This window comes from Heterodontus francisci, chromosome 41 (genome assembly GCF_036365525.1).
Source record: "Heterodontus francisci isolate sHetFra1 chromosome 41, sHetFra1.hap1, whole genome shotgun sequence".
NCBI lineage: Eukaryota > Metazoa > Chordata > Chondrichthyes > Heterodontiformes > Heterodontidae > Heterodontus > Heterodontus francisci.
In genome coordinates this window covers 11,893,614-11,921,271 of record NC_090411.1, presented here as the reverse complement: position 1 = coordinate 11,921,271, position 27,658 = coordinate 11,893,614, and the positions used below count along the sequence as shown (strand labels likewise).

The window sequence follows — 27,658 nt, the reverse complement described above, 5'->3', positions numbered from 1 at the left end:
TCACCACACTTTAGGAAGGATGTGAGGATTCTTGAGAGGGTGCAGAGGAGATTTACCACAATGGTTCCAGGGATGAGGGATTTTAGCTGCAAGGTTAGTTTGAAAGCTGGGGTTGTTCTCCTTGGAGCAAAGGAAATTGAGGGGAGATTTGATAGAGGTGTACAAGATTATAACAGGTTTAGATAAGGTCGACAAAGGTTTCTCCCATTAGCTGATGGTACAAGGTCTAGGGACATAGATTTAAGGTTTTGGGCAAGAGATATGGGGGGATGTGAGGAAGAACTTTTTTTTTTACGCAAGTGGTAATGACCTGGAATTCGGAGCCTACGCGGGTGCTGGAAGAAGAGATGATCAACGATTTCAAAAGGAAACTGGATAGGCACTTGAGGGAAATTGACTTGCGGGACTTTGGGAATAGAGCTGGGAATGGGACTGACTAAATAGTTCTACAGAGAGCTGGCATGGACTCAAAAGCTGCCTTCTGTGCCATAATGACTATGACTCTAAGTTAAAAAGGGAACAGATTGCGAAACAAGACTTCTAAATGCAAAGTGTTGACAGAAATAGGCTTTGATGGAATAGTTAGGATGCTAGAACATCTAACCAGATAGGCAAATATTTCAATGCATCACTTGTCTTCAGAACCAGGTTTCAATGAAACAGAACTTAGAAGTAGCTCTAGTTCAGATATAAACTTGGAAAGAACGTGAACTGTGGAGTATAGTGACGGGCATCAAGAGGACATAGGCTGGTTGAATGGGCAGACACGTGGAAGATGAAATTTAAAGCAGAGAAGTGTGAAGTGATATACTTTGGTAGGAAGAACGAGGAGAGGCAACACAAAGGATACAATTCTGATGGCTGTCGGAGCAGGCGGACATAGGGGCATATGTGCAAAAATTGTTGATGGTGGCTGGTTGAGAAAGTGGTTAATAAGGCATATGGGATCCTGGGCTTTATAAATAGAAATGTAGAGTACAAAAGCAATGAAGTTATGGTGAACCGTTATAAAACACCAGTTCGTACTCAACTAGAGTATTGTGCCAAATTCTGGGAATTGCACCTTAGGAAGAATGTGAAGGCATGAGAGGCGCTGCAGACAGGCTTGGGCTGATAAGTGGCAAGCAACATTCATGCCACACAAGTGGCAGGCAATGACCATCTCCAACAAGAGAGAATCTAACCATCCCCCTTGATGTTCAACGGCATTACCATCGCTGAATCCCCTATCAACATTTTGCGAGTTACCGTTGACCAGAAACTGAACTGGACCAGCCATATAAATACTTTGGCAGCAACAGCAGGTCAGAGGATGGGAATTCTGTGGCGAGTATACCACCTCATGACTCCCCAAAGTCTGTCCACCATCTATAAGTCAGGAGTGCGATGGAGTACTCTCCACTTGCCTGGATGGGTGCAGCTCCAACACCACTCAGGAAGCTCGACAACATCCAGAAGAAAGCCGCTTGCTTGGTCAGTGCCCCATCCACCACCTTCAACATTCACTCCCTCCACTACTGATGCACAGTGGCAACAGTGTGTACCATCTACAAAATGCATTGCAGCAACTCACCAAGGCTCCTTCGACAGTCCCTGCCAAACCTACGACATCTATCACATAGAAGGACAAGGGCACCAGTTGCATGGGAACACCACCACCTGCAAGTTCCCTTCCAAGCCACACATCATCCTGACTTGGAATATATTGCTGTTCCCTCATTGTTTCTAAATCAAAATCCTGGAACTCCCTCCCGAACAGCACTGTGTGTGTGTCTGCACCAGATAGACTGCAATGGTTGAAGGCAGCAGCTCACCACCACCTCAAGGGCAATTAGGGATGGGCAACAAATGCTGGTGTTAAATGGTTTCAGGGGAGAGAGACTGCAGTTACGTGGATAGATTGGAGAAGGCTGAGAGTAGATTTAATAGAAGTTTTCAAAATCATGGGATGTCTGGACAGACTAGATAGGAAGAAACTGTTCCATTGCTAGAAGGGTTGAGAGCCGGGGACACTGACTTAAGCGAAGTGGCAAAAGCATCAAAGGCGACATGAGGAAAACATTTTCACACAGCCTGTGGCTGTGGAATGCAGTGAGAGAGTGTGGTGGAGGGAGAGCCAATTATGACCTTCAAAAGGGAATTGGATAATTATCTGAAGAGAAAACATTTGCAGGGCTGCAGGGAAAAGGGCGGGGGAGTGAGATGAGCTGAGTTGCTTGTGCAGAGAGCCTGCATGGTCACGATGGGCCAAATGGCATTTCTATGATTCTGTAACAAGCAAGGTTGGATCGAACAGGGAACAAATACCACATCGAGCTGATATCCCTGGAGACAAACACAAGTGAGCAGAGAGAGGCGAGACAGCCTACTCTTAAAATTACAATCTTATCAGCAATATGCGGAACAAGACTTGAAACATATCTGGTAGATTTGCTGGTCAAAGCTGTTAATTTGTCAGCTACACAAGGAGTCTAACCGTAAACTAATCTACTAAACAATGAATTGATGACAATCTTGGGTTTTGAGTATAACTTTATTTTGTACTATTTAGAGTCCAGCTGATGGTTAGTTAGTGTGATATATTTTATTGCCATTGTACCCTAAGAGTTAATTGTTAATTAATAACATTTGCTCAGGCACTCTTTAGACTCTATCATTTAGTCTTAAGATGCTGTTCAGTGTCAAGAGAAAAGGCAGGTTATGGTTTCATTGTCTGACTTGACGGAAGACAGTGGCGTAGTCTGAACTAGTAATCCAGGCCCCAGGCTAATGCCCTGGGGACATGGGTTCAAATCCCACCACAGCAGCTGGTGGAATTTAAACTCAATTGATTAATTCAATAATTAATACAAATCTGGAATTGAAAGCTAGTTTCATCATTGATTGTTGTAAAAATCCATCTGGTTCATTAGCGTCCTTTGGGGAAGGAAATCTGCTGTCCTTATCTGCTCTGGCCCATATGTGACTCCAGACCCACAGTTATGTGGTTGACACTTCACTCCCCTCTGAAATGACCTAACAAGCAACTTAGTTGTCAAGGGCAATTAGGGATGGGCAACAAATGCTAGCCTTGCCCGCTACACCCACATCTCATGAAAGAATTAAAAAAAATGACTGTCAAGAAGTTGTTAACTGACCCACTCAGTAATGTACTGGGACCTGGGTTAATTAATTGCTAGTATAATGTGAGCTTCTTAATCTAAAGGAGTTCAAGCACCTAACACAGCCTGGACATGGAAAGTAAATCTGCAGCAGATTCTTTGATGAGTTAAAGTGAAGGTGTTCAAAGATCCATCTGGTACGCTTTGATTCAAATTCCCGGCAGAATTTGAGTTCATGAACTACAGCATTTTTACAAGGAGTTGGATTCTAGAAGAAAGGGCCTCGCTGGGACAGTCAAGCTTAATTAGTAATCTTATAGTAAAGGATCCCCTGGGGGAAGAGTGACCATAATATGATGAATTTCATACTGAGTTTGAGAGTGATGCAAGAACAAAAACTAGGGACATAAATTTAAACAAAGCCAATTAATTAGGCATGAGGGGCAAGTTGGCTAAAGCAGACTGAGAAATTAGATTAAAATATATGACAGTGGATAAGCAATGGCAAACATTTGAAGAAATGATTCATGATTCTCAACAAATCTACATTCCCTCAAGGAATTAAAAAAAATCATGGGAAAAGTAGTCCAAACATAGCCAGCTAGAGAAGTTAAGGATTATATTAGTTTAAAAGGTGTGGTTTATAATGAAGCCAAAAAAAGGAATAAGCCTGAGAATTGGGAGTATCTTAGAAATCAGCAAAGGATGAGCAAGAAATTGATAAAGAAGAAAACAGAAGAGTAAACTAGCTAGAGATATAAAAAAAAACAGACCTTATAAAAGAGATAAGCAAAAGTAAACATGGCCCCTTTAGAGGCAGAGACAGAATAAATTATAAAGGAGAATAAGCGAACGTCAGAGACATTAAACAAATATTTGGTATCCATCTTCACAATAGAAGACATAAAAAGCAAACCGGAAATAGAGGGGAACTAAGGATTTAATAAGAGTGAGCAACTTAAGGTAATTAATATTAGCAAAGAAACGGTATGGGAGAAATTAATGGGACTAAAAGCTGACAAATTCCCTGAACCTGATGGCCTACATTCTAGGGTTTTAAAAAGATGGCTGCAGAGACAGTGGATGCATTGGTTTTGATCATCCAGAATTGCCTAGGTACGGGAGCCCCTGTGTATTGGAAGGTAGCGAATGTAATACTGCTATCAAGAAAGGAGGGAGAGAGAAAACAGGGAACTAGAAGCCAGTTAATCTGACATCAGTCGAAGGGAAAATGCTAGAATCTATCATAAGGGTCGTGGCAACAAGACATTTAGAAAATCAGAATATGATTAGCAGAGTTTACACAATTTTAGGAAAGGGAAGCCGCGTTTAACAAATCTATCAGTTTTCTGATGGTGTAACTTGCAGGATAGATAAGGGGAAATCAGTGGATGCAGTATATTTAGATTTTCAAAAGGCGTTCGATAAAGTGCCACACAAGAGGTTATTACACAAAATTAAAGCTCATGTGGTGGGGGTAATATATTAGCATGGATTGAGAATTGATTAATGGACAGAAAACAGAGAATAGGAATAATGGGTCATTTTCGGGTTGGCTGGTAACTAGTGGAGTGCCACAATTATCAGTGAGTGGGCCTCAGCTATTTACAATCGATAGCAATGACTTAGATGAGAGGACCGAGTGTAATAGCCAAGTTGCTGATTAAACAAAACTAGGTGGGAATGTAAGCCATGAGGAAGACGCAAAGTGATATAGAGAGGTTAAATGAATGGGCAATGAGGTGGCAGATGGAGTGTAATGTGGCGAAATGTGAAATTATCCACTTCGGTGGATAGAATGGAAAAGCAATACATATTTAAATTGCACGACACTAGTAAATGTTGATTAAACAGATGGTTTGGAGGTCCTCGTTTACAAAACCATAGCAAGATAACTTGTAGGAAATTTGGAAAGCAACTGGTATGTTAGTCTTTATTACAAAGGGAATTGGAGTAAAAGAGCAATGAACATAGAAGCATAGAAAAATAAGTAGGCCATTCGGCCCTTCCAGCCTGCTCCGCCATTCTATACGATCACAGCTGATCGTCCAAACTCAATAACCTGTCCAGATTTCTCCCCGCATCACTTGATCCCATTAGCCCCAAGAACTATATCTAACTCTTTCTTGAATATATTTAATGATTTAGCCTCAACTGCTTTCCGTGGTAGAGAATTCCACAGGTTCAAATCTCTCCTCATCTCAGTCCTAAATGGCTCAACCCTTATTCTTAGACTGTCACCCCTGGTCCTGGACTCCCCCGCCATCGGGAACATCCTTCCTGCATCCAGTCTGTCCAGTCCTGTTAGAAGTCTTACAATTATAAACCATTTGGGTGAGACCACGCTTAGAATACTATGTACAGTTTTGGTTTCCTTACCAAGGAAGGATACACTTGCCCAAGAGTGTTGCCATAAAGGGAGTGCAAAAGAGGCTCAGTAGATTGTTTCCTAGGATGAGGGGATTGGCCTATGAGAAGAGATTGAGTAGAATGGGCCTTTATTTTCTGCAGTATAAAAGATTTAGAGGCGATTTCATTGAAATGTATAAAATTCTGAGAGGACTTGATCGGGCAGATGCTGAGAGAAAACAGAAAATGCTGGAATAACCTTTTAGAATCTTCTTATATTACAGATTCTTGGTTTTAATATGTCAGTGCCTTTAATATTGAGAAATGATTGAAATTATTAGGAATTTTCCCACCTGGGTCTACAAAGGATACCAAAGGGTGGACTTTGATGGGAGTTAGGTACTAGAGGGATGGGCTTCGATGCAAGTTAGGGTTCTAGAGAGATGGGCTTTGATGATTCCAATTGCCTTGTCTCATCTGATAAGGGCTTCAAGGAATATGGAACAAAAGGAGGGTATATTCTAACTATGGTCTATACCATTCCTGTGCCCTGGCAGTACCCAATCTCTGGGTATAGCCACGCCAGCCCTCGTAGGATTCTCCGTAATCTTGGAACGCCAACGCTGTTGATGTTGGAGAAGCAAGTGTTACTTGGCATTGTGCGAAGCAGGTCTTTCTCGATCTGAAACAGAAAAAAAAGGCAATTCAAATGACAAATACCGATCTGATCTAGGTGGCAAACCAATACTGCTGCCAGCAAAATCTTCACTCCCACACAAAGATGGTGGTTACACAGACAGTGCTTTGTTTGCTTTCTTCTGTGGCATTAAATTGCATCATTACTTTTAGTCATTTGTATTTTTAACCCCCAGATCCCTCTGCTCCCCAACCCATTTAGTCAATTTACTTCCAAAGGGGTATGTGGCTTCTTTATTCTTCCTATCACCTCATACTTATATATACTGAAGTTCATTTGCCAATTACACACATATACTGCAAGTTTATTAATGTCTTGCTGTATTTTGTTGCAGTTCTCCTCTGTATTCACGACACCCCCACCCCCACAATTTGATGATGTCTGCAAATTTTGAAATTATTTTTCTGATTCCCAAGTCCAAATCATTTATGTAAATTGTTTACAGCATTGATCCCAGCACTGATACTTATGGAATACCACTTCGCACATTTTGCTAGTCTGAACAACTATTTAACCCTAGCTATAATAAAAGCAAAATACTGCAGATGCTGGAAATCTGAAATAAAAACAAGAATTGCTGGGAATACTCAGCAGGTCTGGCAGCATCTGTGAAGAGAGAAGCAGGAGGAATTTAAAAACTCTGAAATTTTCTCCCTAACCCTCTCTGCTTCTCCCCTTGTAAGGCCCTCCTTAAAATCCATCTCGATGACCAAGCTCTTGGTCACCTCTCCTATTATCTCCATCCATGCTTTGGAATACATTTTTACCGTATTATGCCTCTGTGAAGCACCTCGGAAAGTTAAAGGCACTATATACAGTAAGACTAAGAGGAAGAGCAGGCAGGGAGATGTTGCAGAGCACAGCGGAACTGGTGGTCTGAAGTGCATTTGTTTCAACGCGAGAAGTATAACAGGTAAGACAGATGAACTTAGAGGTTGGATTAGTACTTGGAACCATGATGTTGTTGCTATTAGACACTTGGTTGAGGGAAGGACAGGATTGGCAGCTAAATGTTCCAGGATTTAGAAGCTTCAGGTGGGATAGAGGGGGATGTAAAAGGGGTGGGGGAGTTGCATTACTTGTTAAGGAAAATATCACAGCTGTACTGCGGGAGGACACCTCGGAGGGGTCATGCAGCGAGGCAATATGGGTGAAGCTCAGGAATAGGAAGGGTGCAGTCACGATGTTGGGGGTATTCTACAGGCCTCCCAACAGCCAGCGGGAGGTAGAGGAGCAGATATGTAGACAGATGTTGGAAAGATGTAAAGGTAACAGGGTTGAAGTGGTGGGTGATTTTAACTTCCCCTATATTGACTGGGACTCACTTAGGGGCGTCGATGGGGCAGAATTTGTAAGGAGCATCCAGGAGGGCTTCTTGAAACAATATGTAGATAGTCCAACTAGGGATGGGGCCGTACTGGACCCGGTATTGGGGAATGAGCCCTGCCAGGTGGTCGAAGTTTCAGTAGGGGAGCATTTCGGGAACAGTGACCATATTCCATAAGTTTTAAGGTACTTGTGGATAAGGATAAGAGTAGTCCTCGGGTGAAGGTGCTAAATTGGGGGAAGGCTAATTATAACAATATTAGGCAGGAACTGAAGAATTTAGATTGGGGGCGGCTGTTTGAGCGTAAATCAACATCTGACATGTGGGAGTCTTTCAAATGTCAGTTGATTAGAATCCAGGACCAGCATGTTCCTGTGAGGAAGAAGGATAAGTTTGGCATGTTTCGGGAACCTTGGATAACACGGGATATTGTGAGCCTAGTCAAAAAGAAAAAGAAAAAGGAAGCATTCGTAAAGGCTGGAAGGCTAGGAACAGACGAATCCCTTGAGGAATATAAAGACAGTAGAAAGGAACTTAAGCAAGGAGTCAGGAGGGCTAAAAGGTGTCTTGAAAAGTCATTGGCAAACAGGATTAAGGATAATCCCAAGGCTTTTTATAAAGAGCGAGAGGGTAACCAGGGAAAGGGTTGGCCCACTCAAGGACAGAGAAGGGAATCTATGTGTGGAGCCAGAGGAAATGGGCGAGGTACTAAATGAGTACTTGCATCAGTATTCACCAAAGAGAAGGACTTGGTGGATGATCTGCCTAGGGAAGGGAGTGAGATAGTCTCAGTCATCTCATTATCAAAAAGGAGGAGGTGTTGGGTGTCTTGCAAAGCATCAAGGTAGATAAGTCCCCAGGGCCTGATGGGATCTACCCCAGAATACGGAGGGAGGCAAGGGAAGAAATTGCTGGGGCCTTGACAGAAATCTTTGCATCCTCATTGGCTACAGGTGAGGTCCCAGAGGACTGGAGAATAGCCAATGTTGTTCCTTTCTTTAAGAAGGGTAGCAAGGATAATCCAGGAAATTATAGGCCGGTGAGCCTTACGTCAGTGGTAGGGAAATTATTAGAGAGGATTCTTCGGGAGAGGATTTACTCCCATTTGGAAACAAATGGACTTATTAGCGAGAGGCAGCATGGTTTTGTGAAGGGGAGGTCGTGTCTCACTAATTTGATTGAGTTTTTTGAGGAAGTGACAAAGATGATTGATGAAGGAAGGGCAGCGGATGTTATCTATATGGACGTCAGTAAAGCCTTTGACAAGGTCCCTCATGGCAGACTGGTACAAAAGGTGAAGTCACATGGGCTCAGAGGGGAGCTGGCAAGATGGATACAGAACTGGCTCGGTCATAGAAGACAGAGGGTATCAGTGGAAGGGTGCTTTTCTGAATGGAGGAATGTGACTAGTGGTGTTCCGCAGGGATCAGTGCTGGGACCTTTGCTGTTTGTAGTATATATAAATGATTTGGAGGAAAATGTAGCTGGTCTGATTAGTAAGTTTGCGGACGACACAAAGGTTGGTGGAGTTGCGGATAGTGATGAGGATTGTCAGAGGATACAGCAGGATATAGATCGGTTGGAGACTTGGGCGGAGAAATGGCAGATGGGAGTTTAATCCGGACAAATGAGAGGTAATGCATTTTGGAAGATCTAATGCAGGTGGGAAGTATACAGTAAATGGCAGAACCCTTAGGAGTATTGACAGGCAGAGAGATCTGGGCGTACAGGTCCACAGGTCACTGAAAGTGGCAACGCAGGTGGATAAGGTAGTCAAGAAGGCATACGGCATGCTTGCCTTCAGCGGTCGGGGCATAGAGTATAAAAATAGGCAAGTCATGCTGCAGCTGTACAGAACTTTAGTTAGGCCACACTTAGAATATTGCGTGCAATTCTGGTCGCCACACTACCAGAAGGACGTGGAGGCTTTGGGAGAGGGTACAGAAGAGGTTTACCAGGATGTTGCCTGGTCTCGAGGGCATGAGCTATGAGGAGAGGTTGGATAAACTCGGATTGTTTTCACTGGAATGACGGAGGTGGAGGGGCGACATGATAGAAGTTTACAAAGTTATGAGCGGCATGGACAGAGAGTCAGTTACTGGGGGACATAGGTTTAAGGTGAGAGGGGCAAAGTTTAGAGGGGATGTGCGGGGCAAGTTCTTTACACAGAGGGTGGTGAGTGCCTGGAACTTGCTGCCGGGGGAGGAGGTGGAAGCAGGTACAATAATGACGTTTAAGAGGCATCTTGACAAATACATGAATAGGATGGGAATAGAGGGATACGATCCCCGGAAGTGCAGAAGGTTTTAGTTTAGGCAGGCATCAAGATCGGCACAGGCTTGGAGGGCCGAATGGCCTGTTCCTGTGCTGTACTGTTCTTTGTACATGCAATTTCTTTTATATAGGTCACTTTCACTCTCTCACCTGTTTAGCTGCAATGCTACCATCATTGGAGCTGTTTTTGACGATGTCACGATACGAGGTTTCCGTATTCCGCTTCTTCTGCAGAGCACCTGACAACCGCATCCAGATCTAAAGAGAGATAAACCAAGTAAAAAGAATGTCAGAAAATCAAAAATGAGAGAGAAAAGGAGCAAGAGTCCTTAAACTAGTAAGATCTGGGGAGGGATCTACAAGAAATGAAACAAATCTAGACATAAACAAAACAGGAAAGGAGAGCACAGGGCAGACTAACCTAAGGGAGGACATAAATGGCCAGGGAATAAACAGAGTTATAGAAAAGGAGTGTAAAACAATAGTTGAGTATTGTTGAAAACAGAGACATTTTGTCCAAGCTTTTTGTTTTGCACTCATCAGAACAATTCCCAAGAATACCAATGTAAGGTAAGCAATTAATTTATATTATGTAAGAGTGCGCTGATTGTTTGGCAAGTGGGCTCTGATTGGTAGAGGCATTGCCATGGAGAATGCACCAGTTTATGGTGACTAACAATTAACTGCCAAGCTTTGTTTGAAATTTGAATCAGGCAGCTTGACTCTGAACAATGAAGCAGCAAATGACTGTCACGTATTTTGTTTAGCTGCAACAGGCGCAATGTGTTCTTTCCATCTGCAAAGAACAGGGCCCTGCGTAATACATATAGTTTCCAGAACGTGCAAATGCACCACACTGCGAGCCTGACTGACAATCAGGACAATAGTTTTTTTTTTAAAAAGAGGAACATCTATTAAAGATAAGTGAAACTGACTGTCCAGCAATGCACACAGTGGCCATAATAAAACGGGCAATAAGAAGTTGTGAAGAACTAGATGTCGTAGGGATTCCTGAGACATGGCTGCAGAAAAATCAGGACTGGAAATAAACATTTCAAAAGTGGAAAGCTAGAGTGGGGAAAGGGGGAAGTGAAGTTGCTGTATTTATTTAGATAACATAATGGCAGCAGAAAAAAGTACCAAAGGCATGAGCAAGACAGAAATCAAATCTATGTGGATAGAGATAAAAGATAATAAAGCATCAATCACACAGTTCTGAAGAAGGGTTTTTGACCTGAAACACAGATACTGCCAGACCTGCAGAGCATTTCCAGCATTTCTTGTTTTTAATTCAGATTTCCAGCATCTGCAGTATTTTGCTTTTATTACACTAATAGATGTAATCTACAAACCACCCAATCATGGAAGAGGGGTGGAGGAACAAATATGCAAACAAATTAGGGAAATGAGTAAAATAAAAGGAATAATAATCATCGGGGATTTCAACCTGCCCAATATTAATCGGCCAGAAAAGGTAGATAAAGGGGATAAGGGAATGAAGTTCCTACAAAGTGTACAGGACTCCTTTCGAACCCAGTATGAAAAATAGTCCAACAAGGAAGGATTCACTACTGGATCTAGTAATGGGGAATAAACCACAGCAAATAGAATAGAATCTTAGAATAGTCCAGCACTGAAAGCCATTCAGCCCATCAAGTCTGTGCCAGCATTTCAAAGAGCATTCCACTCCCCAGCTCTTTTTCATTTCCCTGCAATTTTTTCTTTCAAGTATTTATTCAATTCCTTTTGAAAGCTGCTATTGAATTGGTATCCACCACCCTATCGGGCAGTGTAACAACTTGTAATAATGTAGCATCTTTAACTTAAAATCCCAAGGCACTTCACAGAAGCATTATAAATCAAAATTAGTCACCGAACTACATAAGGCAACATTAAGGCAGATGGCTAAAAGCTTGGTCAAAGAGGTAGGTTTTAAGAAGTGCCTTAAAGGAAGAAAGCGAGGTAGAGAGGGGCAGAGGCTAAGGGAGGGAATTTCAGAGCTTAGGCTTTCCAAATTCTAACCACCTGCTGTGTAAAAAAAAAAGTTTCCTCATGTTACCTCTAGTTCTTTTGCTAATCAACTTAAATCTGTGCCCTCTGGTTATTGACCCTTCAGCCATGGACAACAGTTACTTTTTATTTACTCTACCTAAACATCATGATTTTGAACACCTCTATAAAATCTCCCCTTTGCCTTCTCTGCTCCAAAGAGAACAAGCCCAGCTTCTCCAGTCTATTCCCAAAACTGTAATCTCTCATCCCTGGAACCATTTTAGTAAATTTCTTCTGTACCCTCTCTAAAGCCTTCACATCCTTCCTAAAGTGCAGTACCCAGAGTTGGAGACAATATTCCAGCTGGGGTCCATCAAGTGTTTTAGATAGGTTGAGCACAACTTCTCGACTTTTGTACTCTCTGCCTCTATTTACAAAGCCCAGGATCTCAATATGCTTTATTAACTGTTTTGTTAACCAGTAAGAGAAGTAAAAGTAGGTGGCCATAATATAATGTGCTTTAAGATAATAATTGAGAAGGACATAAGCATGAGAAAGACAAGGGTAATAGATTGGAAAAAGGTGATTTCGAGGGACTGAGAATGGAGCTTAGGAAAATAAAATGGACAACAATATTAGCAAACAATAATATAGAACAGCAAGGGGAAACATTTAAAACTGTTGTACAGAATGCAGGAAAAATTATTTCTGCTAAAAGCAAGAACAAACTAAACACTAATGAGACAGCACGGATGAATGAAAACATAAGGGAAAAATTGAGGGTAAGGAAAGAGACATACACTAAGTGCATGGACATCAGGGGAGAGCATAAGGGAGAAATAATTAAAACCTTATTTTTGAGTGATTCAGATACAAAATCCGCAAAACCAAACTCATGTGACCTGAAACTTCATTAACAATATGTTACAAATAAAGCGCTCCAATTAGTTGTGTTCACTGTTAAGTGTAGCATCTGGGCCTCATTTGGATCTATACAGTTTCCACAATGATTGGATCCTAATTAAGCCCTTGATTACTAATCAGCTACTTCTTGCAACATTTGCGAAGAAGTTCCATAAAATTGTAATACTGAATATTGCAAACCATAAATGGTACTTGTGTTCATAAAATATTTACCATTAATTCTTTTGAAAATACATTGTTATTAATGATACTAAAGTGCAGAAGGATTAATCTCCAGTTATTATAAAGATGACGCAAACATGTATTTAATAATTTATAAAGTATGATGAGGCAGAATACAAGGAGACGAGGAGAGAAGTCAAAAAAACAATTAGGAAGACAAAGAACATAAGAAATAGGAGGAATTGACCATTCAGTCCTTCGAGCCTGCTCAGTCATTCAATGAGATCATGGCTGATCATCTACTTCAAAACCATTTTCCTGCACTATCCCAGTATCCCTTGATGTTTTTAATATGTAGAAACCTATCGATCTGTCTTGAACATATTCAATGACTGTGCCTCCACAGCCCTCTGGGGCAGAGAATCCCAAAAATTCTCCACCCTCTGAGCAAAGAAATTCATGTCAGTTCTAAATGGTTCCTAAAAAATCCCCTTATTCTGAGACTATGTCTCCTGGTTCTAGACTCCCGAGCCAGGGGAAACATCTTTCCTGCAGATACCCTGTTGAGCCCTGTTAAGAGTTTTGTATGTTTGAATGCGATCACCTCTCGTTCTTCTAAACTCGAGAATAAAGGTCCAGTTTATTTAATCTTTCCTCTTAGAACAATTCCTCCATCCCAGGAATTATTTTGGTGAACCTTCATTGCATTCCCTCTATGGCAAGTATATCTATCCTTGGGTAAGGAAACCAAATCTGCACACAATACTCCAGGTGCAGACTCACCAAGGCTCTATATAATTGCAGTAAAACATCTTTATTCCTATACTCAAATCCTCTTGTAATAATGGCCAACAAACCATTTGCTGCCTTAATTGCTGGAGGAACTATGAAATTAAACTATTAAGGAACCTAAATCAAAACAGTAAATATTCAACAGGCACATAAATAAAAAAAAAGGAAAGTCAGGATGGGAATAGGGCCGGTAAAAGACGGACAGGATAAAATCACAGGTGGCGACAACAAAATGGGAGAAATATTAAATAATTACTTCATTTCAGTATTTACTAGGGAGACAGACAAGGTGGACATGGCATCAAACGATGAAGTTAGAAATGATATAACTCCATTTAGGAGCAGGAATCCTGCGGCGAGTAATTCACCTAGACTCCCCAAAGCCTGTCCACCATCTACAAGGCACAAGTCAGGAGTGTGATGGAATACTCTCCACTGGATGGGTGCAGCTCCAATAACACTTAAGATGCTCGACATCATCCAGACAAAGCAGCCTGCTTGATTGGCACCCCGTCATTCACTCTCTCCACCACCGACGCACAGTGGCAGCAGTGTGTACCATCTACAAGATGCACTGCAGCAATGCACCAAAGCTCCTTCGACAGCACCTTCCAAACCCGCGACCTCTAACACCTTGAAGGACAAGGGCAGCAGATGCATGGGAACACCACCACCTGCAAGTTCCCCTCCAAGCCACACACCATCCTGACTTGTAACTATATCGCCGTTCCTTCACTGTCGCTGGGTCAAAATCCTGGAACTCCCTTCCTAACAACACTCTTGGTAGCCCTACACTCCAAGGACTGCAGTGGTTCAAGGAGGCAGCTCACCACCACCTTCTTAAGGGCAATTAGGATGGGCAATAAACGCTGGCAGCCAGCGACGCCCACATCCCATGAACGAATAATAAGAAATATTAGCACGAGGTATTCTTTTTTGGTAAGATAAATAAGGAGATCGCATATTACTTGGACAATAAGAATCTCAATGGGGTAGAGGAGGAAAGAGATCTGTGAGTACAAATACACAAATCACTAAAAGTTGAGACGTAGGTTAATGTAGTCACAAAAAAGCACATCAAGCACTGGTGTTTATTTCTTGAGGGATCGAATTAATAAGTAGAAAGGTTGTACTAAACTTGTATTGAACCTTGCTTAGAACACAATTGGAGTACTGTGCACAGTTCTGGTCACCAAATTATAAAAGAGGTTGTAGAGTCATGGAGAAGATGCAAAAAGATTTACAAAGATGATCCCAGAAATGTGAAGTTATGCTTATTAGGAAAGAATGAACAGCCTGGGTCTTTTTTTTCTCTTGAAAAAAGGCTGAGGGGTGACCTAATAGAGGTCTTTAAAATTCTGAAAGACTTTGATGGAGTAGTCATAGTGTGCTTCTACTTGTGGGGAAGAGCAAAACTACAGGCCATCAATATGACAGTCACCAAGAAATCCAATAGGGAATTCAGAAGAAACTTCTTTACCGAGAGACTGGTGAAAATGTGGAAATCGTTACCAAAGGGAGTGGCTGAGGTGAATAGTATAGATGCATTTAAGCTAGATAAACTTATGACTGAGAAGGGAATAGAGGGTTATGCTGATAGAGTTAGATGTAGAAGGATGGTTGGAGGCATGAGTGAAGTATATACGCCAGCATTGATTGGTTGGGTTGAATGGCCTGTTTCTGTACTGTACATTCTATGTAACTCTCCTTAACAAAGAATGCCTAAGAGAGGTGGAGAATTCCCCAAATGCTCACAAGATAAAGGCACTGCCTGCTGTGGGACTGACCAACAGAGATCAGAAAGTCATACATTCATTCATTTATGTTGAGTTAGATGATCTCAGCTGGGGCACAATAACTGTATTTCCTAGCACAAGAGTGCTGAGACCTATCAGGCAGATTTCCCAGGTTCCCACTCCCAATCCCTATTGAAAGGGCTGATGAGGGCAATGCTGTTGATGTGATTATACATGGACTTTTAAAAGGTATTTGATAGAGTGCCACACAACAGACTTGTGAGCAAAGTTATAGCTCATGGAATAAAAGGGACAATAGTAACATGGATATGAAAGAGGCTGTGTGACAGGAAACAGAGAGCAGTGATTGATGGATGTTTTTCGGGCTGGAGGAAGGTTTGTAGTGGAGCTCTCCAGGGGTTAGTGTAGGGACCCTTGCTCTTCCTGATCTTTATCAATGATCTAGACCTTGGTATTCAAGGCACAATTTCAACATTTGTGGATGATACGAAATTTGGAAACATTGTGAACTGTGAGGAGGGTAGTGGAGAACTTCAAAAGGACATACACAAGTTGATGGAATGGGCAGACAAATGGCAGATGAAGTTCAATCAGAGAAATGTGAAGTGATTCATTTTGGTAGGAAGAACATGGATTGACAATATAAGATAAAGCGTACAACTCTAAAGGGGATGCAGGAGCAGAGGGAACTGGGTGCATTAGTCACTGTAGATGGCAGGACAGGTTGAGAGAGCAGTTAATAAAGCATACACTAGGCTTTATTAATAGGGGCATAGAGTACAAGAGCAAGGAGGTTATGTTGAACTTGCAAAAGATACTAGTTCGGCCTCAGCTGGAGTACTGCATCCAGTCTGGGCGCCGCACTGTAGGAAAGATGTGAAAGCATTTGAGAGGGTGCAGAAAAGATTCATGAGAATGGTTCCAGGGATGAGGAATTTCAGTTATGAAGATAGATTGGAGAAGTTGGGACTATTTTCCTTAGGGAAAGTTGAGAGGTGATTTGATGGAGGTATTCAAAATCATGAGGGGTCTGGACAGAGTAGATAGAGGGGAACTATTCCCACTCATGAAAGGATCAAGAACCAGAGGGCACAGATTTAAAGTAAGTGGCACAAGAAGCAAAAGTGAATGAGGAAAAACTTTTTCATGCAGAGTGGTTAGGGTCTGGAATGCACTGTCTGAAAGTGTGGTACAGGCAGGTTCAATTGAGACTTTCAAAAGGGAATTAGACTGTTACCTAAAAAGGAAGAATGTGCACAGTTACAAAGTGAAGGCGGGGAGTAGCACTAGGTGAATTGCTCATTAGACCAGTATCCATCCAACAACGTGGGTGAATGCAGAGTTAGGTCCTAGCCATAATAAAAAAGAATGAATCTAACACAACCAGTTATCATACTATCTGACCCCTCCCAATCACCAGTAAATTGATGGAAAGAGTCATCAATAGTGACACATGCAAATAACTCTGCTATTCAGTGATGCACTGGTTATGATTTTCCAAAATTCCCTAGATTCTAGAACGGTTCCAATGGATTCGAAGTTAATAAATATAACACCGCCATTCAAGAAATGATAGAGAAAACAGGGAACTACAGGCCAGTTAGTCAGACATCAGTCATCAGGAAAATGCAAGAATATATTATTAAGGAAGTCTTAACAATGCACTTAGAAAATCATAGTATGATCAGACGAAGTCAACATAGTTTCACGAAAAGAAAATCATGTTTGACAAATTTATTAGCGTTCTTTGAGGGTCAAGGGGAATGAGCAGATGTAGTATACTTGGATTTCCAAAAGGCATTTGAAAAGGTGCCATACAAAAGGTTAATACACAAGATAAGGGTTCATGGAGTTGGGAGTAATATGAACATACGAATTAGGAGCAGGAGTAGGCCACTCAGCCCGTCGAGCCTGCTCCACCATTTAATAAGTTCATGGCTGATTACTCCACATTTCCACCTAGCCCCGATAACCAGAAGGAGTAAGATATTAGCTTGGATAGAGGATTGGTTAACTGACAGGAAGCAGAAAGTACAGATGATGGGGCATTTTCAAGTTGGCAGGCTCTGTTGAGTGAAGTGCCAGAAGGATCAGTGATGAGGCCTTGGCTATTTACAATTTATATTAATGACTTAGACGAAGAGACAAAGAGTTTGCTGATGATACAAAGTTAGGTGGGATGCAAGCTGCGAGGCCGACACAGTGTCAAGTTGGCTTTTGGAAAGCTGTTGGCTTTAGACAAGCAGCTGAACTCAGGAGCAAAGAGGCCATCAGGAATCAGGGGTGTTTCTGTTTTGAGTAAGGCCTGTGCTCAAGCTGGGAAGTCCAGATCTGTGAGATCTGATACCTCAGAAGATAGCTAAGGGATCAAGGAAATCAAAGTGAATTCCTAAGAGCTGTGGTACACTTTGGATTGGTCCCAGGAGAAGTGAACAAACTGCCAAGATCCTGTAACATATAGGGGAACTCATGGGGTGGAAGCAACAGTCAAACAGGAGTGTTCTGTTGAGATTTAGAGTTTGAAGTATGTCTTCATGTTCAATTAGAATTTTAAGTTTAAAGTACAAGTGTTTCCAAATTGTAGTGTTATGCTTTTTTTTTTTAAAAAAACTCTTGTACAGTAAGGTTTCTTGTTTAGAACGTGAAATCTTGTGGTGTAATTCTTTCATTAATAATTGGGAATTTGACTTTCTCTTTTTTAAAGTAAACGGTCCCAAACGGAACCATAACACTGCTAAAAGACAAAGTGAGTGGGCAACTAAGGTGGCAGATGGAGTATAATGTGAAAGTGTGAGGTTATTCACTTTGGTAATAACAGAAAAACAACTTTTTTTTTTAAAAAGCATGAAATCTTTAAATGTTGATGTTCAGAGACACTTGGGTGTACTCGTACAAGCAACACAAAGTACAGCAAACAATTAGGAAAGCAAATGGCACGTTGGCCTTTATTGCAAGGGGATTGGAGTACAAGAATAAGGAAGTCTTGCTATATATTGTACAGGGCTTTGGTGAGACCTCAGCTGTTCGCATCTAAGCAAGGATATATTTGCCTTGGAGGTGATCCAGCGAAGGCCCCCTAGATTGGTTCCTGGGACGAGAGGGTTGATCAGAGGCTGAGTAAACTGGGTCTATATCCTCTGGAGTTCAGACGAATGAGAGGTGATCTCATTGAAACAAAGATTCTGAAGGGGATTGGCAGGGTAGACACTGAGAGGGTGTATCCCCCCCATGGCTGTGGAAATCTAGTACACGGGAGGGGGAGGGGCCCAGCCTCAGGATACGGAGTTGATCATTTTGGACTGAGATGAGGAGTAACTTCTTCAGTCAGAGCATTGTGAATTTTTGAAATTGTCAACTGTAGAGGGTTGTGGATGCTCCATCATTGAGTATACTCAAGACGGAGATAGATAGATTTCTGATCTCTCAGGGAATCAAGAGATATGGGGAGCGGGCAGGAAAGTGGAGTTGAGGTAGGTGGTGAACCATGATTGCACTGAGTGGCAGATCAGTCTCCAAGGACTGAATGGTCTACTCCTGCTCCTATTTCTTATGTTCTTATGTTCATTCCAGATCTTGTTGAGACATGGGCCAAGGGGTAAATACTAGGCGACAAGTGAGAGTCACTGACCTCATCATCAAGACAGTGTTTCATAGAATGATTCCAGCACAGAAGGCGGCCAGTTGGCTTGTCATTTTTGTATTGGCTCTCGCCAAGAACAATTTAGCTAATCCCAAACCCACCTGACCTTTGGCCCTGCAATTTCTTTCTCATCAGGTGCTGATCCAATTTCCTTTTGAAAGCCATGATTGGATATGCCACCACCACACTCTCAGGCAATGCATTGCAGATCCTAACCATTCGCTGCATAAAATATTTTTCCTCATATTGCCGTTGGTTCTTTTGCCATTCACCTTAAATCGATGTTGTCTGGTTCACGACCTTCCACCATTAGGAATAGTTTCTCTTTATCTACTCTAGATAGACCCTTCATGACTTTGAAAACCTCTACCAAATCTCCTTTCAACTTTCTCTTCTCTCAAGAGAACATCCTTAGCTTCTCCAATCTATCCAGGTAACTGAAGTCTCTCATCCCTGGAACCTTGTAAATCTCTTCTGCAACCTCTATAAAACCTTCACATCCTTCCTAAAGTACGGTGCCCAGAACTGGACACTTTCTCAACCTGTCTTGCCACCATCAACGATTTGTGTGCCTGTTACATCGCACTTTATCAAATGCCTTTTGGAAGTCCAAGTACAACACATCAACCGTATTATCCTCATCAAAAGGTTACCTCATCAAAAATCTCAATCAAGTTAAACAAACACAATTTGTCTTTAACTAATCAATGCTGGCTTTCCTTAATTAATACAAACTGTAACTTTAATTTCTCCCTAATTATTAAACTGACTGGTCTGCAGCTGCTGGGTTTATCCTTACACCCTTTTCTGAACAAGGGTATAACATTTGCAATTCTCCACTCCTCTGGCACCACCCTACATCTAAGGAGGTTTGGAAGATTATGGCCAGTGCCTCTACAATTTCCACCCTTACATCCCTCAGTATCCTTAGATGTTTCTGATCCAATCCTGGTGACTTATCAACTTGAAGTACAGCCATCCCTTCTAATTCGTCGTCTTAATCAATTCTGAGCCCATCCAGTGCCTCAACTACCTCCTGTTCCACTATGACTTTGGCAGCATCTTCTTCCTTGATAGAGAAGATGCAAAGTACTCATTTAATACCTATGCCATGCTCTTTGCTTCCATGTGTAGGTCCTATTATTGAACCCTAATCGGCCCTATCTCTCCTCTTACTACCCTTTTACTATTTATGTGTCAATAGAAGACTTTTGGGTCCCATAGACGTTAGCTGACCAAGTATGGTACCAAGGAGTCCTAGCAAAATAGAGGACGAGAGTGTCAGGAGATGACAAATGTTTGAGTCATATAGTCATAGTCATTAAATTAATTAAGGCGCAGGAGGCGGCCATTTGGCCCATTGAGTCCATACTGGCTCTCTGTAGAGCAATTCAGTCAGTCCAATTACCCCGCTCTATCCCCAAAGCGCTGCAAGTTTATTTCCCTCAAGTGCCTATCCAACTTCCATTTCAAAAATCATTGATCATCTCTGCTTCCACCATCTTCGTAATCAGCAAGTTCCAGGTCATTACCGCTTGCTGCATAAAAACATTCTTCCTCACATCCCCCTGTATCTCTTGCTTAAAAACATAACTCTGTGTCTGTCCCCTGATCCTTGTACCATCAGCTAATGGGAACACCTTTCCTTTGTTTACTTGAACGAAACCTGTAATAATCTTGTACACCTCTATCGGGTGTCAACTTCCTTTGCTCAAAGGAGATCCAACACCAGCTTTTTTTTTTAAAGAGATACAGCACTGAAACAGGCCCTTCGGCCCACCGAGTCGGTGCCGACCAACAACCACCCATTTATACTAACCCTACAGTAATCCCATATTCCCTACCACCTATCTACACTAGGGGCAATTTACAACAGCAAATTTACCTATCACCCGCAAGTCTTTGGCACTGGGAGGAAACCGGAGCACCCGGCGAAAACCCACGCGGTCACAGGGAGAACTTGCAAACTCCACACAGGCAGTACCCAGAATCGAACCCGGGTCCCTGCAGCTGTGAGGCTGTGGTGTTAACCACTGTGCCACAGTGCTTTTCCAACTTAAAGCTCGCAGCTAAATTCCCTAATCCCTGGAAAACCTCTAGTAAATCTCCCCTCTACCCTCTCAAGGACCTTCTCACCCTTCCTGAATGTGGTGACCAGAACTGGATGCAATACTCCAGTTGGGCCTAACCAGAGCTTAAGAAAGGTTCAGCATAACTTCCCTGCTTTTGTACTCAATGCCTCTGCTTATGAAGCCCAAGATCCTACATGCTTTCTACTCTCTCAATACATACAGGCACCTTCAAAGATCTAAGCACCAGAACCCCCAGGTCTCTCTATGTCCCTGCGCACTCTTTAGAATTGTGCCATTAAGTCTATGTTGCCTCTCCCTATCCCTTCTGCCAAAATGCACCACCTCACACTTCTCTGCATTAAATTCCATCTGCTACTTGTCTTCCCATTTTGCTAGCCTATGTTCCCATGCAGCCGAACAGTATCATCTTCACGGTCTGCCACACCAAGTTTAGTATCATTGGCAAATTTTGAAATTTTACTAAGTCTTCCAATATCCAAGTCACATCAGAAAAGGCAGCGGTCCTAGCACTGACCCCTGGGGAACACCACTGTCTACCATCCTCCAGTCTGCAAAACAACAATTTACCACAATAAGGACAGAAAACAATGTTTTATACCTGACACAAAGGGATTGTGGATCTTACCACAATTCTAGGGCATCATAGCAAACTTTAATCAAGGAAGCATTCTTGTTTCAACCACCTTCTGCTACTTCAGCAATAACCTTCCCGCGTCACGTCAGCAGCAAAGCTATTCATAGACATATACAACATTTAGCTTCATTCACATCTCCTCCAATAATGGATCAGCTCATGCCTGCCCACAGTCGGATCTGGATTACATCCAAACTTGGGTTGATAAGTGGCAGATAACATCCGCGACATATCAATGGCAGGTAATGGCAATTTCAATCAAGAGAAAGCCCATCCATCTCCCCATGACCTTCAAAGGCACTATCATTGCAAGTCTCCCACTGTCAAGATCTTGGGGTGGGGCGGTGGTCAGAATTAACAAAGCTTAACTGAAACCAGCCATATGAACACCTGGGCAAGAGTAGGGCAGAGGCTGAATACTCTGACCAATGCTTCACCTTCTGACCCCTCAAAACGTACTCACCATCTAGAAGACTAAAGTCATATTGATGGAACACTTGTTTGCATAGATACAGCCATAACACTCAAGAAGCCTGACGCTATCCAGGATAGAGCAGTTTGCTTAATCAGTGCCCCGTTCACTGAATTCAATATTCACCCCCTTCATCACCACTGCTCTGTGACTGTCATATGTAAAAGCCATTGATACACTGCAACTCACCAAAGTTGCTTTGGCAGAACCTCCTTGCCCTGCTACCTTTACTACGGAGAAGAACAAGAGCAGCACATCATGGGAAGACTATCACCTCCAAGCTTTCCTCCAAGTCGTACACCATCTTGAACTGGACATATATCACCATTCCGTCATTATCACTGCATCGTTATTCCGCAATTCTCTATTGAATGGCTGCATGGGAGCGCTATTACAAGATTTGCAGCAGTTCAAAGAGAAGGCCCACCACAGCTTCGCAAGGCAAATAGGGATGGCCAATGAATGTGACCTTGCCAGCATCACCTACACCCTGAAAACAAGTAACTTTTTTTTCAAATTCTACTTGGATGGGTTGGCACCTGTGGAACAACTAGCACTTTCAGTGAAGCAGAGGACAAAATAGGAAAAGAAAAATAGAAAAATGCAACGTGAGGTTGTGAGAATAGAATTGAAGGGATGGCTTGTGAAAGAGGGAGCAGGAAATTATAGTCTAACCTGAATATATGGAATTAAAACAAAGATGGAGAAATGAAAAATTGGAAAATAAGCCAGAGCAAGTGCACCTGAGGTCTCAAGGTGTGTGGAATTCCCGCAAGGACCAGGGATCGCAGTTTCTGAGAACGTGGCAATACTACATCAATCTTATCCCATGTCAAATCGCCGACATCGTGATTGTGTGTGAACTCAAGATGTGCTTGCCATCTCAGCCGCTGCTGAGGATCTTCAGGGAGTGGGAGTCCAAGAAATCTCCTGCAATTTGGTTCAGCTCCATCTGTGGAAATATAACAAATTCATCAGTACAAGGAATAAACCATCATCTTGCCTACACCATCAGTACAAGGCGTAAACCATCACCAGTTTACACCAGAGGAGATGGCATGGGTACAGAATAGGCACACTCCCATGATGGGGAAAAGGTGGCATCCAAAGCTAGAGTTGGATGACTTAAATATAATGAGGTCAAAATGAAACAGATAAAGAAAGAAGGCTTATGACAATTGTAATGTTCATGATACAGTAGAGAATCAAGCTGAATTTGAAAAGTATAGAGGAGAATTAAAAAAGGGAATAAAAGGGGCAAAGAGAATGCTGGTAAGATAAAAGGGAACCCAAAAGTCTTTTACAAACACAAATAGTAATAGTGTAGTCAAAGGAGATATACTTGTGGCTGCAGAGGACATAACTGAGGATACTAAACAGGTACTTTGCATCCATCTTCACTAGAGAAGAGAATGCTGCCAATATAGCGATATTGGATAGCCTAAAAACAGATAAAAGAGAAGGTGCTTAAAAGGTTGGCAGTTCTCAAAATAGAAACATCAGCCTGTGCAGATGGGATGTATCTGAAGTTACTGAGGTTAAAGGTGGAAATTAGAGGTTTTGGCCACAGTCTTTCAATCCTTCTTGGATTATGGGGTTGGTACCAGAGGACTGGAAGATTATAAATGTTACACCTCTGTTTAAGAAAGGGAAGAGGGATAAACCTGGCAACTAGAGGCTAGGCAGCCTAACAGACAATAATCCAGAACAAAATTAACTGGCATTTGGAAAAGTACAGGCTAGTAAATGAAAGTCAGTATGGATTTATTAAAGGTACATCATGTTTGACTAACTTGATAGAGTTATTTGATGAAGCAACTGTTGATTTTGTATATGTGAACTTTCAAAAGGTCTTTAACAAAGTATCACATAATAGACTTATTAGTAAAATTAAAGCTCATGGGACTAGAGGGGCTGTGGGAGCGTGGATGCAAAATTGCCAAAGGAACAGAAAGCAAAGTAATGGTGAATGGTTGTTTTTCAGACTGGAGGAAAGTACACAGTGGTGTTCCCCAGGGATTTATATGAGGAGCACTACTCTTTGATAAATATTAATGACCTGGACTTGGGTATAAAGGACATAATTTCAACATTTGCAGATGATACAAAACTTGGAAAATGTGTTGAACAGTGAGGAAGATAGCAAACTTCAGGAGCACAGACTGGTGAAATGGGCAGACACATGGCAGATGAAATTTTCTAGTATCAGAAAAGTGCAGTACAAAAGGCCATTTGACCCATCGAGTCTGTGCCAACTCTTTCGAACAGCAATCCAGATAGTCCTGCTTCCCCACTCTTTTCCCACATCCCTGTAATTTTTTCTCCTTCAAGTATTTATCTTTAGCTTCACTAACAGAGGAAGAGTACAAAAGCAAGAAAGTTATGTTAAACCCTTCAGTCAACACTGGTTAAGCCTCAGCTGGAGTAGTGTGTTCAATTTTGGGCACCACACTTGAGGAAGGAGAACAGTAGCAGACCTCGAAGAGGATGTGGAAGACATTTACTAGAATGGTACCTGTGATGAGGGACTTCAGTTCTATGGAGAGACTGGAGAAACTGGGGTTGCTCTCCTTAGATTAAGAGGAGATTGGCAAAATAACCAGAAGTGACATGCGGAAACATTTTTGTTTACATTATGAGCCTTTGGGATCTGGAATACGCTGCCTGAAAGGGTGGTGGATGTAGTTTCAATAGAAAAACTTGAAGTGGAATATGTTACAGGGCTATGGGATTAATTGGATAGCTCTACCAAAGAACCAGCAACGGCACGATGGGTTGAATGGTTTCTTACTGTGCTGTATGGTTTTGTGATTCTATAATCTAGGCTGACACAGTACTGAGGGAGGGGCCTCACTGCTGCACTGTCGGAATCGCCATATTGAGGCAGCGCTGCACTGCCAGACGGGAGTGCTGCACTGTTAGAGGTTTTTTAATATTGGATACTTCTATTCAATTGATCTTGTTAGATTTGAGCCCATGTGGCAGAGGTGAAAGGTCAGTGTGTAACCAACTGCACCGCCTATCGTACTCTACTGTGAAGTTCGGTTTCTCACGGTATCTTTTGACTGTATTTTATAACTGCGATCCAAGTGAAGGCTGAAGCAGGAGCAGTGAGGGCAGCCGGCAAGGGGAAGCCAGCGAACTCTTCTTCCAGTTATTAATGCTGAGAGTTGTTTAACCCCTCCCGCTAGTGCTTGGATGAGCTGGTGGAAAGAGTTGGTCTTTAATAAATCATAGGAAATTCATTATTCATCATTCAATTAGACATCAACAAAAACAACTTGCATTTATAAAGTACCTTTAATATAAAAAAACATCCTAAGGCACTTTACAAAAGTGTAATCAGACAAAGGTGAGCACAGTGCTAAAGCAGGAGATTAGGAAGAGTGACTGAAAGCTTCGCCAGACATTTGTTTGAAGAGGGTCTTTAAGGACGACAAAGAGATGGAAAGGCAGAGAGGTTTTGGGGGAGAATTCCAGAGAGCAAGGCCTAAATGGCTGAAAGCATTAAGCTCCAGCCAAATTTGACTTTGGGGTTGATTCATCTACAACCTGTAGGCTGCGAATACCAAACAGATACTCAGTGCAGTTCATCGAATAAGGAGGCTGGAAAATCAGCCAGCAGCTGGCCAGCAGGTCTGGGGAGAGTTTGGCACGATCCTGGAGGGGGTTTCAAACATGCTGGGTCAGAGGTTTACTGGGTCCAAGAGGAGCACCCTGCTTCACCTGGTCCCACAAAAATATACATGGAAAAAAAATATGGATATCTAATGGCAATTTTAATCTGATACAGCGGGGTGGCCGTGAGCTGAATTTCTGATGGTTTGGTCTCCCCAGTGTTTAAGACTGGAGACAACATACAGAAAATGGAAGGCTGAGACAGGTGGTGGAGACATTGAACTGGATGTCATCAATGTACATGTGGCAGCTGAGCCCAAGTTTTCAGATGACATCGCCAACGGGGCAGATGAGCAAGAGGAAAGGACCAAGAGTGGATTATTTGAGGGGCTCCAGAGACTTGGGGGAATCCAGAGGTAAGCATGTTGGTGGAGAAAGATGCCCTGGCTACGAATGGACATTTAGGAATGGAAACAGGTGAGGGCAGTTCCAATCAGCTGGGCAATGCAAGGGAGCTGTTGGAGGAGGATGGTGTCGTCAACCACTTCAGACCGTGCAGAGAGGTTGAGGAGGACAAGGGATGAGTCATCTCAGAAGATGTCATTTGTGACTCTTTAGAGCCGTCTTAGTGCTGTGGCAGACTGGAGATGGGGCAGTACATTACAGAGAGCTCAAGGGTGGGCACTCTTGAAGAGAGAACTAAAGAAGGTTTTGAAGAGGAGGGGCACAGTACCTGAGGAGAGAGAACCATTTACAAAGTCAGCTGGCATGGGATCTCGGTAGAGAAGCTTGGGTGATTAGCAGTTTGGAGAGAATGGAATGGTGGGAACAGGAGATGGGTCTCATGGACAGAGAGGACATGAGGGCAGATAGGATAGAATCTAGTGAGGGAAGTGAGTTCAGGGAAAGGGCAGGGGAAATTTGACTTTGAGAGCGAGGGGGAAGGAAGTAAGTGGAAGGGCAGCATAATGGATGATCACAATTTTAGTGATAAAGCTGCACTTGTTGTTGGAGGCGAGGGTAGAGGGGCAGGAGAGAGGAATTTAAGGAGATGGTCTGCAATATAGAAGACAAGCCAGGAGTTATTTTTTTTCTCTAGAATGATCCTGGAGTAGTAAGCAGTTTTGGCAGCAAGGCTTAATGTGCTCCAGCTAGATCTTCCTGAGTGATAGGTAACCTAGTTCTGCTCAAGTGTGTGCCTCTTGGATGTGGGCGAGTGAAGGCAGTGGTCAGAGTAAGAATTTTACTGGAGCCATGGGCATCACAAGAGGAGGACAGTGGAGTGCAGATTAACAGCAGCAGAAGTATTATGATGAAAGAAAGGTCAAAGGTTAGGGAGTTAGGACTTTGAAAGTACATTTGCTCGCGACTTGTGGAAGGGTTTATTCTCTTCCACAAACAGCAATCAATGTTGGAGCAATTGTTAATTTTAAAACTAAGGTTGATAGATTTTTATTTACCAAAGGTAAAGAGAGATATGGGGTCTATAAAGGTAGGTTGGAGAGCAGCCATGATCTCATTGAATGCTGGAACAGGTTTGAGGGGCTAAATGGATTACTCTTGCTCCTATGTTCCTACGACTTGTTTGTCACTATGATAGAGACCATTCATTCAGCTGCATTTGCTGATCCCTTCCCTTCCCAGCACAGTATGAAATTTCCCCCAAGGTTAACTCCTGCCTTAGCCCTGAAATCACATCTAAACTCTTAATTTTTCTTGCATTTTCCCTCCTGCCATCTCTGAACTCATCTCCTATTCTCATAATCCTGTTTCTATGAAACTGATCACCCAACTTCCCTTCCTGGCCTCTATGTTAGCTTACATTG

The 27,658-nt window shown here is 42.4% G+C and overlaps 1 protein-coding gene across 1 annotated transcript in view; it reads right to left on the bottom strand.

The window, feature by feature from the left end:
• The window catches only part of sgsm3 (small G protein signaling modulator 3), a 291,927-nt gene that overhangs the window by 224,323 nt on the left and 39,946 nt on the right, over positions 1 to 27,658 (bottom strand). Inside the window, exons 5-7 of the mRNA XM_068019899.1 lie at positions 22,958 to 23,166; positions 9,899 to 10,006; positions 5,989 to 6,132 (exon numbers count right to left, since the gene is read on the bottom strand). Of these exons, the coding sequence (XP_067876000.1) occupies positions 5,989 to 6,132; positions 9,899 to 10,006; positions 22,958 to 23,166 (461 nt within the window). The remainder of the gene's footprint in view (positions 1 to 5,988; positions 6,133 to 9,898; positions 10,007 to 22,957; positions 23,167 to 27,658) is intronic.